Below are 18,855 nucleotides of genomic sequence, written 5' to 3' on the forward strand. Positions count from 1 at the left end.
ATAAGGACATATTTCCTTACGTTCGATTTTATGTCGAACCAAAGGAGTGTCACTACATAAACAGGAATGTTCTAATGCCATTAATCATTTCATCGCATGCCGTGGCAACCTACATGAGCGACACCTTCAAAAACTACAAGGGCATCAGTAAGAACTCCACTATGTTCAAGGACATTACTGCAGAAGTTGGACAATATCTGCAGCGGCGCAAAGATGCAGGAGGGCTGGCACTCGGTTCTAGTGAGCGAGCTGTCGCAACCGAAGTTGAGAGAGACTATCTACTTAGTCTGGCGGATACCGGCGATGATACTACCTCTGAGTTAGAGTTGACGCGCGAACTGCAAAGTAACCTCAACATCCAATAAGCAGTGGTCCTGAATGTGCCAATTATATAAACTCCCTCACAATACCCAAACTTTGGTCATACTGACATTTGTATAACTCCACCACAGGTGTTACATTTCAATCTCATGATTTTTTTATTTTATCCTTTTTGCGTGTATTACTCAAGATTCTTCGTAACTTAATTAGTCCCCCCATGGTATCAACGAAGTACAAATGATATGCCAGGATATTGCTAGTGTTATCTACACACAGACAAGTAAATCATAAATTAAAGTAGGGTCTTGTATTATTTGGGCAGGTGTACCTATTTTGGGCACTTGCCGCTATAACTAAGTCAATTTCAAAACGATTGATTTGAATTTTTGTACAGAGTTAGATACTGTACGTCCCTAACTCTATACAAAAATTCAAATCAATCGTTTTGAAATTGGCTTAGTTATAGCGCCAAGTGCCCAAATTAGGTACACCTGCCCAAATGGTACAAGACCCTATACATAACAAAAGTAAAGATAATATTTAAAAAAAAGGGAAAATTCGTTGCAAAAGAAGGCAAGAAATTCATTTCTGAATTTTAGAACTCCGGACCAGATTTAGATCATTCCGGAAATAAGAGAGAGACTCTAGCGTGGATCAGCGATACTGAGGACGCGCTAGAATTATTTGAAGAGTTCGAGTTGGAAACTTGTTTTAAGCAAATAATCAAATCTAAAATAGTAGGAGAAGCAAGAGAGCTTTTGATTGCTGCATGAAACCCCTCAGAATGGTGCGAAATTAACGAAATTCTCCTTAACGACGAACGCGATATAACATCGTATATTCAGTCGCTTTTCTACGCCAGGCAAGGGAAACAGAGTAAAAGCAATTGACACCGCAATAAAATCAACGGTGGCACAAATGGACGATTACAGAGACTCAACTGATGTTGTTTATAAGCTTATTAGCTTATCAGTTTTATGACTCTTACTCGTTATATTGACGGATTAAATGGCGACACATTAGCCATGTACGACCGACGTTATAGACCAAAAACCTTGGAAGAGGCCCACGAGATTACGATAGAATACTCAAAAGCATCTTTCATACAGAAAATGGAGAATAGACAGAACCCGGAACATTATAAAACACAAAATATCAGAAGTGGAAATTCTGGTAACTGTTACCAGCCGACAGACAGTCGGTTCAACCCAGAATCCGCAAGCCTCAGGCATCGGGAGTTCTGCCCTAAGCTACAAGAAGTAGAACGTATGCACCTAGCCAGGTCAGCAAGCCCGGCAGCCACCGATGTCACCAAGTGGACGGACCCACCGACGGACCTAACATCTCAGCAGGTTTATGCCAAGCAACAGCAACACGGCTAGCATTTCATCTATTTTTAATAATAAGCATATTTTTGGTAGGTTTCGTATTACTTGAATATCAATTAAGAATCATTACCTTTTCGGACTTTGCAACGAGTAGTTAGCTTTTTTTTAAAACTTGGACAGGGTGACAAGACCCACAAGTTATACATATTTCAGGTGCCCTAAAACTGAATTCGAATATGGATCTTTGCCATGCCTATCTCGCCTTGACCTCCATCGCAATGCGTAGAAAGCACCGTTGGTATGGCTGTTTTGGTGGTATGGTGCCATGGAATTTCGTTCTACTCTATTTTTTGTCGAATAACAAAGACATGATTCTGGTTGAAGGAAGACAAACAGCTATCTAGGGATCAGCCAACAAGCAGCCAGAAATGATTTCCAACTTTCCAAAGAAAAACGATCGTCACCCAGTCACCCAGAGCTAAGAATCAAGAAATTAATAAAGAGAGTCTGAAACCAGCAACCAATCAATTCGTATATCACAAGGGATTAACAGCTATGGTACAAGTCCTGCCAAGTCATAACAACTTGGACGTAATTCTCCTCATAAAATTCCTAAATTCAGACAATACATGCAACTACAAATAGACAGTTCAAACTCATACCGATGCGTATCAGCCTCCAAGATTTAGAAAGTATTCAGCAACTGCTTGCCGGCAAATGGTATAGACACGTTTTAGACAAAGTCAGTGGCTACATAATATGCAACAAGTTTTCCTCATCATAAACTGCATTTCGTGCAATACATACAGGAACTCCAGTTAGAACAACGCAAACACATTGAGCATCACAACTAGACAACCAAGAGCTTTCATGATTGGAACACAGATCTTTTCGAATGGCTATCTTTCGGTAGAATATCGCCAGTCACAATATTCTTAATAATTATCCTTGCAGTCTGGGCTACCGAATCGCTCATCCCACAGAACAGAAGTCATAGCGGGTTACTCAAAAGAAACTCCTACGACGGGCGGACAAATACAAGGGACGCGGTAACGTCAAACGGAATTCTCAACATACTATTCTTAACACATGAGTGAATGACGCTGAAGACAGCTTTTCTTCAAGAAGAGCCGTTAGGAATCACTGCTGGTATTACGCCATGCTGCCGGGCAGGACTGCTGTGTAAGCAATTTTATGTGACTCACGCCAAGCGGATCGGCTTTCTTTCTATGGAGGTATCATGCCTGTGCTGTTCATATACGTTAGGAACAGACTTGCCCATATGCCAACCAATTACGAACCAATTACGAAATAAAAGTTTATTGCTCACGTTCAAAGGCTTACAGAAAATCAGTAATCGCCATTTGACACCATAGCTAGATTGTAAACTAAAGCAGAGGATCCATTTTTGGCATACCAAACGCCTGATCCAATCAATTGTATTTTATGTAAATGGGCATACATGGGCAACAAAAAAGAAACCCAACCATGGCTTGAGGACGTGGTATCGTTCGAAAGTCCACATGCGAAATTTTGCTGAGGTTGTTGTTATTGTCGTTATAAAACGGCCCCCGTGCATTGCCTTGATCATTGCACTCTGGATAATCACAGGATTGATACTTGGTGAGTATCGGGTTCTAGATTATTAATTAGGGATTTTTCATTTTTTTTTACTATTACTTTCATCCCTTATTTTTTTTTTCTATTTTTCTCTTTCAGCTGAAACGGAAAGAAAAATGGCATACATTGGTGAGACTCTATCCTGCGGTCCCCAGTTCGGGGAATGGGTTGGTCCAATGGATCAACAAATACGACTATTCGGGCGGGTTTTTCCTGGCCATTGGTTCCCGTCGAGCACTCGGCTACCGAGTGCTCGGCTGGCAGGATTTGGATACATACTCCGGATATTCTTCCTCATCTCTATTGGGGAACTATCCGCGTCCAGGATTTTTCCAGAGCTTAAGGATTGGGTGTGTGGCCGTTGGCGACTGGCCCGCTCGCTCGGCGCGCAGACGGACACCGAGGAGGTGCAAGTCTATAATGCCCTAGGTTGGGATCATCCGGTACTTTTGTACCGGGATAGCCTGGGCATCGTCGAGGTGATCAGACGTTTTATATACCGTGATAACCGGTGGAGGTCTGACCTCATAGGTGTAACATTTCAATCTCACAAAAAAAAAAAATGAGCTAACGGAGCTTTATACTGAATTTTGTTCCCTTATAACCCAAGCAACTCGGTTGGTTTCGGGTAGTAACAATAAATCATTACCACAATGTCGCAAGTTTTAGCTGTGTCACCGTATTAAACGTTGCTCATTTGTGGCGATTACGAACAAGACGGGAGTAATAATAAACCTATTAATTTCCTTAGTAAAGAAAATTTAATACGAGATCTTTACAGGCACTATTTCACCATGGATAAATGAAAATACCCATATAATAACCCTTATAAATATAGAACAAAATATACTATTGATAAACAGAGAACATGAGATTGAAGCAGGATACCTGCTAAGCTAAAACGTGTTTTTGAACTGCAAACTCCTGGGGAATATGCGATATCAGAAACGTCCAAGAAAATCTTAGAGAAAGTGATTTTTGTCTAACAGAATTATTATACAGAAATTCGACGTCAAACTGTGAGACGAAAGCCCCAACTGACATGGGCGAAGTTCAATGACAGTAGAAATATTAGGAACGGGCAAAATTCATATCGAACTAAATATGAAAATTTCAACTAAACACGGAGCAATTTACTACTTTAATACAGAAGTCACCATGTTGTATCTAACCCAAGCATTGAAAATATACAGATATATACGGACGATCATGCTGAACAGCTATCTAGGGATCAGCCAACAAGCAGCCAGAAATGATTTCCAACTTTCCAAAGAAAAACGATCGTTATCCAGTCACCCAGAGTTAAGAATCAAGACATTAATAAAGGAGACTGAAACCAGCAACCAAGGTATATCACAAGGGATTAACAGCTTTGGTGCAAGTCCTGCCAAGTCATAATAACTTAGACGTAATTCTCCTCATAAAATTCCTAAATTCAGACTATACATGCAACTCCAAATAGACAGTTTAAACTTATACCGATGCGTATCAGCCTCCAAGATTTAGAAAGTATTCAGCAACTGCTTGCCGGCAAATGGTATAGACACGTTTTAGACAAAGTCAGTGGCTACATAATATGCAACAAGTATTCCTCATCATAAACCGCATTTCGTGCAATACTTACAGGAACTCTAGTTAGAACAACGCAAACACATTGAGCATCACAACTAGACAACCAAGAGCTTCCATTATTGGAACACACATCTTTTCGAATGGCTATCTTTCGGTAGAATATCGCCAGTCACAATGTTCTCAATAATTATCCTTGCAGTCTGGGCTACCGAATCGCTCATCCCACAGAACAGAATTACGAACCAATTACGAAATAAAAGTTTATTGCTCACGTTCAAAGGCTTACAGAAAATCAGTAATCGCTATTTGACACCATAGCTAGATTGCAAACTAAAGCAGAGGACCCATTTTTGGCATATCAAACGCCTGATCCATTAAATTGTATTTTAAGCCCATTTAGGGGAACAAAAAAGAAACCCAACCATGACTTTATTACGTGGAAGACACGTTAAATCTATTTGAAAAATATAAAGACACTCCAACGTATTGCCGAATAATATGAAGCGCCCCGTTGTTTTTGGGGGTCTGGGTATCGTTCGAAAGTCCACATGCGAAATTTTGCTGAGGTTGTTGCTATTGTCGTTATAAAACGGCCCCCGTGCATTGCCTTGATCATTGCACTCTGGATAATCACAGGATTGATACTTGGTGAGTATCGGGTTCTAGATTATTAATTAGGGATTTTTCATTTTTTTTTTAACAATTACTGGCATACATTGGTGAGACTTTCTCCTGCGGTCCCCAGTTCGGAGAATGGGTTGGTCCAATGGATCAACAAATACGACGATTCGGGCGAGTTTTTCCTGGCCATTGGTTCCCGTCGAGCACTCGGCTACCGAGTCATTGATGTAGAAGGCGTAAGCCCTAAAAATATTGTAAAGTTATTCGATATTTAGGACAATGAATAAAAATCAAATCGAGAAATTTTGAGTTCTTTTTAATATTCATACCGCACTAGCCTTGCCATGTCCGACTAATTTTCGAAGAATTGTTTCGATATCGTCATTATGTATTTCAGTGCGCTCGGAATCTGAGTTATAAAGGCTTAGCATTATTTGATTTCTCAAAGCTAAAAATTGAATCATCTCAAGTACTTCAAATTGTTTAATCTTTCTGAACGAATCCAAAATTATCAGCAATGAAAAAGAAAATCTAATAGCAGCGGTTATTCCAAACACATGAAAAGACATAAAATATATTACTGAATTACTAAATGCCTACGGGGACAGAAGAGATCTGGCCTCACATTTTCAATCAGGACATCATCAAGACATCAGGAATCGCTTGGAATCCTACTGTTGACTCATTCAATATCGCAACGATCAAAACAGAGGAAGATGCCCAACGAGTAACTAAAAGAGAACAAGCGTCTAAAATTCTAAGACTGTTTGATCCCCTGGGATTCATACAACCAGTTGAACCAACCATAGGCTCAGAACAATAATACTGTAAACCCCGGTAGTTAAATAAAGGCCAAAAGCATTCAGGCCAAATCTTAAGCTAAAGCGTTGCAAGCATAACAATACTGTAAACCCCGGTAGTCTAATACTCGCTTACGCCTGCGATACTAAACTTGACCCACAAATTCTGTCTGTTCTTGGTCTAGTTTAATTATGGCATGCGGAAGTATAACTACCGGGGTAACGAATAAAGCATGTGAGAGTACACACAAACTGGCATACAAATCCTATTAGACGTATCCAACCGGACGTCAGGTGAGAGAGTTGGGTTTTCTCTCACCTAAGTTGTACCATTATGTTGTACTAAAAATTAAGAGAGTGAGTGCCACAAGAGAAACTCCATGTAAGGTAGTAGAATTTAAGTTAGTCTAGAGGGGGGGAATGTAGGTTAAAATTTAAGTATATATATAAGAAGAAATTTGAATAAAGTTGTTCAGTTGGTTTTGTATCTGATCGTTCAAATGGTTTTTTATCTGATGACAAACCAGTAGTGTTTAAGTGTACATGTGGTGACAGCGGTGGGTCACTCTACGCCTCAGGAGGAACAACCTTCTCCTCGATCATGTCATGAATTTACGAATATGGTAATGACGTCACTCTCAAGTGGTAATATAATTGACTGCGTGTTACGGTACCTCATTAGCAATTTAAGCAATTATTCTTAAGTTGCATTGCCATTGATGCGTAAAAGAGGTATGCTCGAGAATGTGTCATATGTTGCTGCTGATTTTGTATTTTGTGCATTGTACGTTAGTTGATAAATTTGTTGATTAGTTTGCTGTGGTATATGATCCTTCATAATTGATGATCTATCCATTTGTTATGTGATGAATTCCTTTTCTCCAAAGATGCCCAATACCTTCTACCTTCCGTCCTCTGCTCTCAGGAGTAATCTTGACTCAAAATGTTGAATAATTTGAGCCCACAATTTACTTTCAGCTGTTGATGAAATCTGCTCTCTTAAATCCCAGATGTCGATGCTCTCAAGATATAGATATATTTATTATTGTGTTTGTATTAAGATGATTACTTATTTCTTTGTTATGTAACTAGGCTGCTAAAGATTATATTGCTTCATAATAAGATGATGTTCAAAATTATTCTAGTAAAATATAATTATTTGAAAGTTATTTTGGTATAACTATAAAAACGATTTTTCTGTTTTAAAATTATTCTGGATATTGACCATTATTGTGCTTATGTAAAATATGACTAAGTGAGAGTTGATTGAAATTCCCAACAAAAAAAAATCCCAGAATTTCAAAAACATGAAATTCCCATTCGAATCTTGCATTCAACTGAAACCGAAATGAAATTCCCATTCGAATCTTGCATTCAACTGAAACCGAAATGGGAATGTCGGTTTCCTATTGGAACTATACTTACGTAGGATGGTGCCTTACATTGGATGGCTTATCTGGTTAGATTCTCCCCTTTCTTTTGCAGCTCTCTCGTGGGTGAGGTGGGAAAAAAAAATCTTGTCATTATATGTCTGAAAAAGAAATCCCATTTTCCAAATATTTCATTACATTGAACCTGAAATTAGAAATCATATATCATTATCATTGTCAATTATTGGCATTTTGCTTGAAATGTGTGTCATTTGAAATTGCTGATGCATTCGTTTGCATTGGGCATTGGCGCGCTTCGCGTGAGTCGCGCGTGGCCCAAAGTTCGAACGGTTGGTTTGTTTGTCGATTCGAAAAAGTGCAAACCTTAATGTTATTACAACGATTTGTTCTAGTATATATATCGCTCGATTTCGATGAAATGGTATCAGTAATCGAGTTACTTGTACGTCAATCATCTCATCATGAAGCGATTTTCAACAACTCCCTTCGTTCCGAAGGTTGGAGTCAACCAAGGTTCTCCCCTCAGCCCGAGGGTTGGAGACGGCGAAGGATCTCTCCTACTTGTACGCCAACAGCCCAAAGTGGAGGAATCTTCATCAACTCCCTTCAGACCGAAGGTGGGAGTCAACCGAGTCCGAGGATCTCCCTTCATTCCGAAGGTTAGAGTCAACCGAAAGACGAGGAAGAATGTCACGAAAAATATGGTGTTTTCGCGTCGACCATTTACGCGTTCCCAGGTGCGGGAGGCGCGGGAGGCGACCCTGAAAGATGACAATTTCGGCTCTCAACATTTGGATATGGACTACCCTATCACCCTGACGGATGATAGCTTTCCCATGGACCCTCCGGCTGTGGACATGGCCAATCCGACAGATGACAACTTTGACGTGGATTCGGATTCTCCTGCAGCCCTATTGCCGGTATGTCCTTGTGGCAGTGTAGAGGCGTTCCACTATTGTTATAGTGGAATGCCTGATTTCGTTGGGCCCAATGCTGGTGCGTGGGCCCAATCCAACGTAAGTATTTGGCTTTATTTAGCCATTAGTGGACCATTAAAATATTTACTGTTGTGTTCAAAACCAAGATCACATGTGCTACCATCTATTGGTTTGGCATCATGGGATCTTTTTGTATTCCTATTTTATTGCCTTCTGCGAAAAAAATTGACCGCAAGATACTTCTTGTCTGAGGTCTATGATCTTGTACACCGTCGTTGGCGGTTGTCTAATAGTTCCGGTCCTCAGACTGCTGAGGCGGAACGAATTTTATGCAACACTTTAGGATGGGAGAATCCCGTCCTAAAATGGAGCAATGTTTCATTTTTTTCCTCCGTCTGTCGTTTCCTGTATTTCGAAAATCAATGGATTTTCGATATAAAGGAAATGACATATGGAAGCTGTAAAGAAGCTATTGAGCTTCTTAGCAGCTGTATTTAAATTTTTTTTTTTTTTAGGAATGCTGCTGTCCACATAGAACTCGGTACAACCTAAGTAACGCGGATTTCAACCGCGTTTATAGGAAAATGCTGGTTGAAATTTTCTGTGCTGGTTATGAATTAGTTAAAATTAGATGATAAGAAAATAAATGATTTTATGAAAAATTGTATGAAATTTCTTATTTAATTTGCTAGAAAGAACTCCATTCTTCCAACTTTCGTATTGTCCACCTTGTACTAAATCCTATTGGATTTAGTTTGTTGTTTTGTTGCTTGGTTTTTTTTTTTTCTTATATATATATTTTGAAGATGTGAAATATTGTGTTTGGGATGGCAATTGCACTAACTAGAGTGCTGTTAAGGAATCACTGTGGAGGTGCAAAACAACACCTGTCATGGAGAAAAAAAAGGTAAATTTCAACTCTTATTTCAAAATTAAATAAATTATAGGAGCCTTATGTTTTTTTTTTTTTTTTTACAGAGACAGGGATTGTAACATATATTAAAAAACCCTCCTTTGATTGGGAACCATGGGGAAAATTTAATCTTATTTTTTTTAAATAAAACCAAACAGTTTACTTATCAAGAATTAATTTGGGGATAATAATACAAGTTTTTATGGTTTGTTTCAGGATACTGGCTATTCTCTGCCAATTGATAGCAGAGACGAAAAGCAGCCTGTTACTGGAAAAATTAGATGACCCACTAATCTGGAAGGGTTCATACACATTAGAGGTAAAATTATCCTTATCAGAACTTCTAAAAAGTAGCGAAGTATTGGAATCAACAGTAAAAAACTATGACGAAACATGTCAAATGCTTACAAAAAGGATCCCAGAAACACAGTGTAACATTACGATACAGGATCTCAAATATACGGTAAAAAGGGGAAAGGGAATAGAACAATTCATACGAGGTTTCTTTCCAAATAGGAAAACAAGGGGTTTCTTAACTTGGATTGGAGCCATGGATTCAGATGATAGAACACGGGTTGATAAAAATGTAGATATATTAAGAAAAAATGAAGAAAATTTAAAAGATTCAATAAATCATCAAACCAACACAGTAGATGCAATGTATAAATTTATTGACAGTTCAATGCTGCAAATTGACAATAGAATCAAACAAGTTTCAGCGAACTTCAATACATTGGAGCTCATAGTACAAGAAAATTTAAACTTCACAAATTCAATTAAACAAATAGTTTATCTGGAATCTGAACTCCTTGAGATAGGATTTCGGATTCAAATATTAATAGAAAATTTAAAATATTATCAAAATATTATTATACAAATACTTAAGGGGGCGTGAGTTTGGTTGGAGTTTCGGTTCGCGGGTGTGGTGCATCGATTTTATTATTACATACAATCTATCTTTAGTTAATAAAGTGTTTGTAGTTTGTTTCAGTGTACCTAGAGTTACATTAAGTGAAACGAAAGAAAGCCAGTGCAGTGCCGTGACCACTTCGCGTATACATTCTGGTTAAGGTGATCTTTACCATGCCTATTTCGCTTTTTTGACCTCCGTGGCTGGATTCGCAATGCGTAGAAAGCACCGTTGGTATGGCTGTTTTGGTGGTATGGTGCCATGAAATTTCGTTCTACTCTATAATTTGTCGAATAACAAAGAAATGATTCGGGTTTAAGGAAGACAAAAAAAATGAGCTGACGGAGCTTTATACTGAATTTTGTTCCCTTATAACCCGCGCAACTATGTTGGTTTCGGGTAGTAACAATAAATCATTACCACAATATCACAAGTTTTAGCTGTGTCACCGTATTAAACGTTGCTCATTTGTGGCGATTACGAAAAGGACGGGAGTAATAATAAACCTATTAATTCCCTTAGTAGAGAAAATTTAATACGAGACCTTTACAGGCACTATTTCACCATGGATAAATGGAAATGCCCATATAATAACCCTTATAAATACAGAACAAAATATACTATTGATAAACAGAGAACATGAGATTGAAGCAGGATACCTGATAAGCTCAAACGAGTTTTTGAACTGCAAACTCCTGGGGAATATGCGATATCAGAAACGTCCAAGAAAATCTTAGAGAAAGTGATTTTTGTCTAACAGAATTATTATACAGAAATTCGACGTCAAATTGTGAGACGAAAGCCATGGGCGAAGTTCAATGACAGTAGAAATATTAGGAACGGGCAAAATTCATATCGAACCAAATATGAAAATTTCAACTAAACACGTACCAATTTACTACTTTAATACAGAAGTCACCATGTTGTATCTAACACAAGCATTGAAAATATACAAATATATACGGACGAGCATGCTGAACAGCTATCTAGGGATCAGCCAACAAGCAGCCAGAAATGATTTCCAACTTTCCAAAGAAAAACGATCGTCACCCAGTCACCCAGAGTTAAGAATCAAGAAATTAATAAAGAGAGTCTGAAACCAGCAACCAAGTCTTCAATACGTATATCACAAGGGATTAACAACTATGGTACAGGTCCTGCCAAGTCATAATAACTTAGACGTAATTCTCCTCATAAAATTCCTAAATTCAGACAATACATGCAACTCCAAATAGACAGTTTAAACTCATACCGATGCATATCAGCCTCCAAGATTTAGAAAGTATTCAGCAACTGCTTGCCGACAAATGGTATACACACGTTTTAGACAAAGTCAGTGGCTACATAATATGCAACAAGTATTCCTCATCATAAACCGCATTTCGTGCAATACTTACAGGAACTCCAGTTAGAACAACGCAAACACATTGAGTATCACAACTAGACAACCAAGAGCATCCATTATTGGAACACACATCTTTTCGAATGGCTATCTTTCGGTAGAATATCGCCAGTCACAATGTTCTCAATAATTATCCTTGCAGTCTGGGCTACCGAATCGCTCATCCCACAGAACAGAAGTCATAGCGGGTTACTCAAAAGAAACTCCTACGACGGGCGGACAAATACAAGGGACGCGGTAACGTCAAACGGAATTCTCAACATACTATTCTTAACACATGAGTGAATGACGCTGAAGACAGCTTTTCTTCAAGAAGAGCCGTTAGGAATCACTGCTGGTATTACGCCATGCTGCCGGGCAGGACTGCTGTGTAAGCAATTTTATGTCATTGAAGGGATTCACGCCAAGCGGATCGACTTTCTTTCTATGGAGGTATCATGCCTGTGCTGTTCATATACGTTAGGAACAGACTTGCCCATATGCCAACCAATTACGAACCAATTACGAAATAAAAGTTTATTGCTCACGTTCAAAGGCTTACAGAAAATCATTAATCGCTATTTGACACCATAGCTGCTAGATTGCAAACTAAAGCAGAGGATCCATTTTCGGCCTACCAAACGCCTGATCCAATAAATTGTATTTTATGTAAATGGGCATACATGGGCAACAAAAAAGAAACCCAACCATGACTTGAGGACGTGGAAGACACGTTAAATCTATTTGAAAAATATAAAGACACTCCAACGTATTGCCGAATAATATGAAGCGCCCCTTTGTTTTTGGGGGTCTGGGTATCGTTCGAAAGTGCACATGCGAAATTTTGCTGAGGTTGTTGTTATTGTCGTTATAAAACGGCCCCCGTGCATTGCCTTGATCATTGCACTCTGGATAATCACAGGATTGATACTTGGTGAGTATCGGGTTCTAGATTATTAAGTAGGGATTTTTCATTTTTTTACTATTACTTTCCCCCTTTTTTCTATTTTTATCTATCAGCTGAAACGGAAAGAAAAATGGCATACATTGGTGAGACTTTCTCCTGCGGTCCCCAGTTCGGGGAATGGGTTGGTCCAATGGATCAACAAATACGACAATTCGGGCGGGTTTTTCCTGGCCATTGGTTCCCGTCGAGCACTCGGCTACCGAGTGCTCGGCTGGCAGGATTTGGATACATACTCCGGATATTCTTCCTCATCTCTATTGGGGAACTACCCGCGTCCAGGATTTTTCCAGAGCTTAAAGATTGGGTGTGTGGCCGTTGGCGACTGGCCCGCTCGCTCGGCGCGCAGACGGACACCGAGGAGGTGCAAGTCTATAATGCCCTAGGTTGGGATCATCCGGTACTTTTGTACCGGGATCACCTGGGCATCGTCTAGGTGATCAGACGTTTTATATACCGTGGTAACCGGTGGAGGTCTGACCTCATTGATGTGGAAGGCGTAAGCCCTAAAAATATTGTAAAATTATTCGATATTTAGGACAATAAATAAAAATCAAATCGAGAAATTTTGAGTTCTTTTTAATATTCATGTATAATTCACATCCTTTGAATTGGTCAATCTTTACCAAGTTATGGTTCCCCATATGTTATTCACCCATTGTTGTTGATTTTTATATGTTGATGTATTGCTTGTCCACCGATTGTACTTATTTATCATTGAAATATATTAAGTTATATTTTCAAAAATAACTAGGGAACAGTTGGTAATCTATTCCTCACATCATTTTTTTTATATTTACTAATTTGTATAGCGAATCAATCATTATACTTTTTTAACCTATTATTATGGACTTTTTCCAATTTATTCCCATTTTTAATAATTGTAGTTTGTTCGCTGGATAAGTCAACTACTGCGTAGGGGCCTCTCCATTTACTTTGAAGGGCCTAAGGGAGCATCATGAAATTCTCGAAGAATTGTTTCGATATCGTCATTATGTATTTCAGTCCGCTCGGAATCTGAGTTATAAAGGCTTAGCCTTATTTGATTTCTCAAAGCTAAAAATTGAATCATCTCAAGTACTTCAAATTGTTTAATCTTTCTGAACGAATCCAAAATTATCAGCAATGAAAAAAAATCTAATAGCAGCGGTCATTCCAAACATATGGGAAGACATAAAATATATTACTGAATTGCTAAATGCCTACGGGGACAGAAGAGATCTGGCCTCACATTTTCAATCATTGTCTTACATTAGCCAGGGGAACAAAACGCGATAACAGAATACTATATCACAATGAAATGCATAGATACAGCAATTAAGTCAATCGCTTCAGCAATTTGAAAACTACAAATCCAGTACGAAAACGATCGATAAATTGATTGGCCTAATGACTCTCACGAGATTCATTGACGATCTAGGGGAAAAGTTATCAATGCACGTCCGAAGTTATCGTCCCGAAACAGTAGAACGCAGCTTACAGATAGAAATTGAAACAAAAACCCAGTATTTACCCACAACAACATTTTCCAAACGCCCTTCAGGCAATCCAAATCAATTTCATAAACCACCATTTACAGTTCAAACAACATCAATCAAGCTTCCAAACATCCTGGACAATTTAAAAATCATGCATCCAAACAGTTGATCGACATCGACGTTTCAATGAGAACCTCCCGGTCAGAAATGCAAATTAACGCACATGCAAACGGCAAAAGTGACGGACGATAGTAAACCGGAGTCAGACGAACCAGAATTTGCTACCCCACCGGTCGCCGACGCTTCTTTGGAATCCTATGAGGACGATTACTTCATTGGAGAGGAGCTAAATTTTACCCCGGGTCTAAGCGACGGTCCAAACAAATAGATAAGAACAACTCTCTGCCGTATACCCTGCCGTCACCACTAAAGGCGAATTGAAATTACTAGTCGACACTTGCGTGAATAAGAATTATATTTCTGCTGACCGTGTAAATCAAGAGTACTGCGACGTTGTGAAAGGCGTAAAGGTCGCAAACATAAAGGGGCCCACGAAATTACACATTCGGTTTCATTTTATTCGTTCCAGATGATAAAGAAACTGAAGTTTTACGTTTTTAAATTCCATTAATTTTTCATGGTCTGATTGGATATGAATCCCTGAGAGACATAAAGGCCCAACTGAATATTAAAAAAAACCACCTTGAAAGTCGGAAGAAAAGAATTTAAATTTAAACAAAAATTCCTCAATGACTTGAGGATTAACACAACGGAACAAGAATTTCAATATTTGACTTAAATAACTTCGAAGGACGGAGATTTTACAATCCCCGAAGAAAGGAATTTTGGTAAATTTTCAAGTTTATATGAAAAGGCAACGGTGGCAATTCAAAACCATTCAAAAATACCTCTTGAGAATTACGAGATGACATGGCAGCAACAATAACAATCGGAAATCAGGACATCATCAAGACATTGTGAATCGCTTGGAATCCTACTTCTGACTCATTGAATTTCGCAACGCGACAATTTCTTTCGTTCGGCAACAGCATCCACCAAGAAATTCCTCTCCGAACATCCTGACATCGTGGTCATCGAGGCGGACAAGGGCAACAAAACGGTGGTGATGAAGAGAGACGAGTACGACCGGAAATTACAAGCTATGATCGATGATGACGTCACATACATTAAGCTAAACAGTGACCCCACAGCCAGCTACCAACGCAAAAACAACCAGTTCGCGAAACGTCTTGCGGATTTGAAGCTGATTGATCGTAAGACAGAGATGAGGATAAAAACCTACACAGTACACAGCTACGGCACCCCGCATATACGGTGCACCGAAGGCTCACAAGGAAGGTCTACCATTGAGACCAGTCGTAGCTTGCATGACGTCACCAACGTACGAACTATCGAAATATGTGAGCTCGATCATCCAAAGTTCGATAAAAAGCAATTACAACGTTCTGGACTCGTTCTCTTTCTGTGAGTACATATCAACAATGTACAACTCCCACCAGATTATGATCTGGTATCCCTGGATGTGGTTTCGTTGTTCACGTGCGTTCCGAGGGAGCTGGTGGTGCAAAACGTCATTATGCGCTGGGACGAAATAAATGAAAACACGAACATCAACCTGGATTTGTTCCTAGAGATGACGGAGATCTACATAAATTGCAGTTACTTTCAATTCAAAGGACAATCCTATCAGCAGGTGTTTGGAACAGCGAAGGGAAACCCACTGTCGCCCATAATAGCGGATCTAGTGATGGAAACCTTGCTAGATTCGGTCACCAAGAAGATCAAGTTTCCGATCCCGGTGATCAAGAAGTATGTGGACGATCTGATGCTGGCGATACCGAAAGGAGAAATCGAAACCGTGAGAAATGTATTCAACCAATATCACGAGAAAATACAGTTCACCGTGGAGGTGGAACAGGATGGCAAACTACCATACACGCATACCAGGAACCTACATATTATCGAACTTGCATGAACCTAAAATCTTTTTCCATAGGGTTTCAGCTTATGGTCTTACCTTTCAGAAAAGCCTTTGTTCAAAATATTCTGTCGGTAAAAATTGAAATAAATCTAGTTTGAAGATTTTCTATCAAATGAGGTATATTCAGAGCATAATTTTGTATATCATCCCAAACTGCAAGCAACAAGGCATCGTGCGTGACCTGCCACATACCCGATGGTCTCTTCTCTTCTTAGTTTTATAAACATTATATTCACTTGTCATTTCTCCGGCATCTGTCTTATATGATCAGCCTAAGGGGGTGATTAATTAGTTCATTTTTTTTCTATTTTGTGGGCTTTTGGTCATGCGGTTAGTGGTGATAAACGTTTAGGTGTATATGTAGTAAGCCATGGAGTGAGACTCGGAAAAAAACTTTTCGTGAAACGAAAAATTCCTAACATCCTAGTTCCTAACTAGCTTCTGTGTGTTGTCGGTTATATGATGATAGTAATATTCAGTCTGTTCAGCGTCTGGCTGAAAACGGTGTAAATTGCCATATTTGTTTAATATTTTAAGTGACATGAACATTCGCCGGTGCGATGTCTACACCAGCCATCTTTTTACCCTTACCGCAATATCGCAGCTGTTTCCATCAGACTTTATTTACGTGGTTAGCTTAAGTTATGCGATCGTCCTGCTAACAATTGGGTGGAAAACAACTAAGAAGCATTAACGAGGGCAGCAATGTGTGTGTGATGAGGCACACAGTATACCAGAAGACGAGGCACGCTATTTAACAATGTAAACTTCAATTTTGGACGTCAACTTGTGACGTCACCCTTATCGCCCTTTTATTTGGATGAAATAGATGAGGAGCAATCGATCGTTCAAAAAGTCATTTTTGAACATTTTATTTTTGAAAACCCGTATCACAGAGAAACAGACGTAACATTTAGAACAAATTTCATTTCAAAACATCGCCGTCACAAAAACGTAATCGCCCAATGCTAAACGTACTGTGTTTGGCCGGGCCACCACTAGATGGCGGTAGTGAGCAAACGTCAAACAGGAGCAAAAACGATACCAGCGCCACGAGTGGTAGATCGACCTACTACTGAATATTTGAATCAATCGTTAAAAAGGTGATCGATGGGAACCAATGTGACGTCTGTTTCTCTGTGCCCGTATTTTAGTGGAAGTTGCTTTATCAAAATTCCACTGCAACGTCAGAAAATATAGGAAATGATGTGGTCGAAATTTTAATAATTGTAATCCAGTGATTTGGGCCACAACCATCGTCAAATTTGAAGTACTTATTTGGATGCCCACAGTTTTCACTCCGTATTGACCATAATGAAGCACCAGTACAGCAGAAAAGCCGACGTCAATACGTTCCATTCCATGTTTAGTTCTAAGTTTTTAATAAACAATTAATATTGTATGACGCGTTTACTTAAATTTCCGTATATTAGTTATTTATGATATGACATCCCACTCGTAACACATAGTGTGTTACGCGTAATCCGTTACAAACATATGTCAATGAATAGACAATTATCTATAATTGTCAACTTAAGTTTTCTGTATGATTTTCAAATGTTGGCCACTGTAAAAACTTTACTGTAAGTGTAAGCAAACAAGTGATGTTACACGCGTTACTATATATTACAATAACAATGCGTTACCAAGTGATGCCCACCGACTTGCTTACAATAAGGTACACTGGATGAAAATTGGATCCTATATTTTCTGACGCTGCAGTGAAATTTTCATAAAGCTACTTCAATTTTTCACTAAAATACGGATTTCTGCAATAGTATTTTTTTCACATAACTTATCACAATTCAAAATATGAAATTTCTATTAATTTGAAATTTTGACCATAGATTTTCAATATAAACTGATGATGAAGTGGTGCAATTTTCAGCCAAAAATATTGATAATTGCCAAAGTTACAAATGATTGAACTTGACGGATTTTGGGAGGAAAATTCGGCTCGGTTTTTTTTTTGCTACTGAGTACTTGGAGATCTTGCAGGCGATATGCTGAGCTCATGTATCTGAGAGCTGGCGCGGGCTGCATCAGACGTACTCGTACTAGTGAAGGACGCCGAGCGAAAGTGTTTCATCTACACATTTTTGGCGGTGGTAGTCCTTGCAGTAGCGTGTGCAGGGATCTTGCCGAGGTGGTGGGGGGGGGTAGGTCACTACAATGGTGGTGTAATATATGATCATGGTGCTAAATAGAATCAAGGTGTCACACACAATATGAATTCCCAATATGGGGTTTCAATATGCTGTGGCCATTTTTATTAAAAAGCTTTCATTAATTGAGCCCTGAAGAAGGTCCGATCCGAGGACCAAAACGTCGGCGAAGATAAGAAACAATCAGCGCTAAAACCAAAGACTGCCTAAGCCGAAATCCGAAATTGTAAATCGCCAAGTACTTAACATTGGGATTCTGGAGGAGGCTTTGATAAACGTATCGTATAACTGGCAGTTCGAGTGTTCGACTCTTTGGATGCACTGAATGTTGAATTTTTCGGCTAAGCAGTCAACAAACTCTTTCAACGAATCATTTGGTTAGTTCAACAGACACAGAACAAACAAAGATTTTTCCTTTGAAGATGACAAGAAACATTGCTGAAACGTAAAG

General features: G+C 39.0%; 1 protein-coding gene across 1 annotated transcript; it reads left to right on the forward strand.

The window, feature by feature from the left end:
* The first annotated feature begins 1,047 nt into the window (after positions 1–1,047).
* On the forward strand, positions 1,048–13,272 carry LOC109403790 (uncharacterized). Its single transcript, XM_062852849.1, has 2 exons — positions 1,048–7,311; positions 8,151–13,272. The coding sequence occupies exons 1-2, from the start codon at positions 7,273–7,275 to the stop codon at positions 9,087–9,089; spliced, it is 978 nt and encodes a 325-aa protein (XP_062708833.1). The 5' UTR covers positions 1,048–7,272; the 3' UTR covers positions 9,090–13,272.
* The last annotated feature ends 5,583 nt before the right edge of the window (positions 13,273–18,855 follow it).

This window comes from Aedes albopictus, chromosome 2, assembly GCF_035046485.1.
Source record: "Aedes albopictus strain Foshan chromosome 2, AalbF5, whole genome shotgun sequence".
Taxonomy (NCBI): domain Eukaryota; kingdom Metazoa; phylum Arthropoda; class Insecta; order Diptera; family Culicidae; genus Aedes; species Aedes albopictus.

What these genes read in the sequence shown, in the direction of transcription:
- LOC109403790 (XM_062852849.1), top strand. Translation starts at nt 7,273, where the DNA reads ATGTCGATGCTCTCAAGATATAGATATATTTATTATTGT. An exon ending in ATAGATATATTTATTATTGT is followed by an intron (nt 7,312 to 8,150) that starts GTTTGTATTAAG and finishes TTCGTTCCGAAG; the next exon opens with GTTGGAGTCAACCAAGGTTC.